The sequence below is a fragment of the Acanthisitta chloris genome, unplaced genomic scaffold (assembly GCF_000695815.1).
Source record: "Acanthisitta chloris isolate BGI_N310 unplaced genomic scaffold, ASM69581v1 scaffold18697, whole genome shotgun sequence".
Taxonomy (NCBI): Eukaryota; Metazoa; Chordata; class Aves; order Passeriformes; family Acanthisittidae; genus Acanthisitta; species Acanthisitta chloris.
The window spans coordinates 3,585-4,623 of NW_008682224.1; the positions used below are offsets into that span (position 1 = coordinate 3,585).

The 1,039-nt window shown below is 60.2% G+C and overlaps 1 protein-coding gene across 1 annotated transcript in view; it reads left to right on the forward strand.

Annotated features, from left to right (window-relative positions):
- The window catches only part of LOC103805785 (CUGBP Elav-like family member 4), a gene marked incomplete at both ends in the record, with an annotated part of 4,012 nt that extends 3,572 nt beyond the window's left edge, over nt 1–440 (forward strand). Inside the window, one exon of the mRNA XM_009078448.1 lies at nt 358–440. Within this exon, the coding sequence (XP_009076696.1) occupies nt 358–440 (83 nt within the window). The remainder of the gene's footprint in view (nt 1–357) is intronic.
- Nucleotides 441–1,039: the final 599 nt, after the last annotated feature.

A 1,039-nucleotide genomic window follows, 5' to 3' on the forward strand; every position in this document is an offset into this window, starting at 1 on the left:
CATGCCAGGGTGCTGGGATTCCAGGATGCCGTGGTGTTGAAGTGCTGGATGCCATCATGCCAAGGTGCTGGGATTCCAGGATGCCATGGTGTTGAAGTGCTGAATGCCACCATGCCAAGGTGCTGGGATTCCAGGATGCCATGGTGTTGAAGTGCTGGATGCCACCGTGCCAGGGTGCTGGGATGCTGAATGCCATGGTGTTGATGTGCTGGGTGTCAAGTGCCCAGATACCAGGGTGCTGGGTGCCAGGGTGCTGAGACACCCAGGTGCCAAATTATCTGTGCCTCTGGCTCGCTGCATGCCCGGGGCTCTGCAGCAGTGCTGGGTAGGACACTGACCCTGTCTCCCCATCCACAGGCTGTGCCTTCCTCACCTACTGCGCCCGTGACTCGGCACTGAAGGCTCAGAGTGCCCTGCATGAGCAGAAGACGCTGCCGGGGGTAAGTGACACCGGGGGTCGGGGTGAGCTGGGGTGGGGGCCGCTGACACCTCCCTGGGGCGCAGGAGCCACTTCCAGCGGCCGCAAACCGAGGCATCGATTTTCCTGCTGCCCGCGTGCTGTTGCGCTTTCTGTGGGCTCCGACCTCCCGAGCTTAACAAAGTGAAAATAAATATTTAATTATTCGCCTAAATAAAAATCAATAGGCCCGCGGGTTGGCTGGGGAAAGCACTGGGGCCCATGAATATCAATCCCTGTCGCGGGTGCGCGGAGCTCTCAGCAGCGGGGCTATGCGTCAGTAGGTTTAAGAGTTAACGGCCTGCTTTGGCAGTCTGAAGGAGGGAGGGGGTCAGCCCTGCCTGTGGGTTCTCATCATGCACAGGCCTGTGTGAGGTGTATGGCTGCCGTAGCTGTTTGCTTCCCACCTTGCACCCTGGCATGGGGTGAGCAGAGAGGTGCATGTGTGAGCACGTGTGTGCACGTGGGTGTGTGTGCACGTGCCCCTGTGTGGGCACACGTCTGCGCACACCCCTCTGTGCATGTGGTGTGTGTGGGTGTGCATCCGCCAGGGCCCGTGGCCTCACCTGGACAGGCATCTGC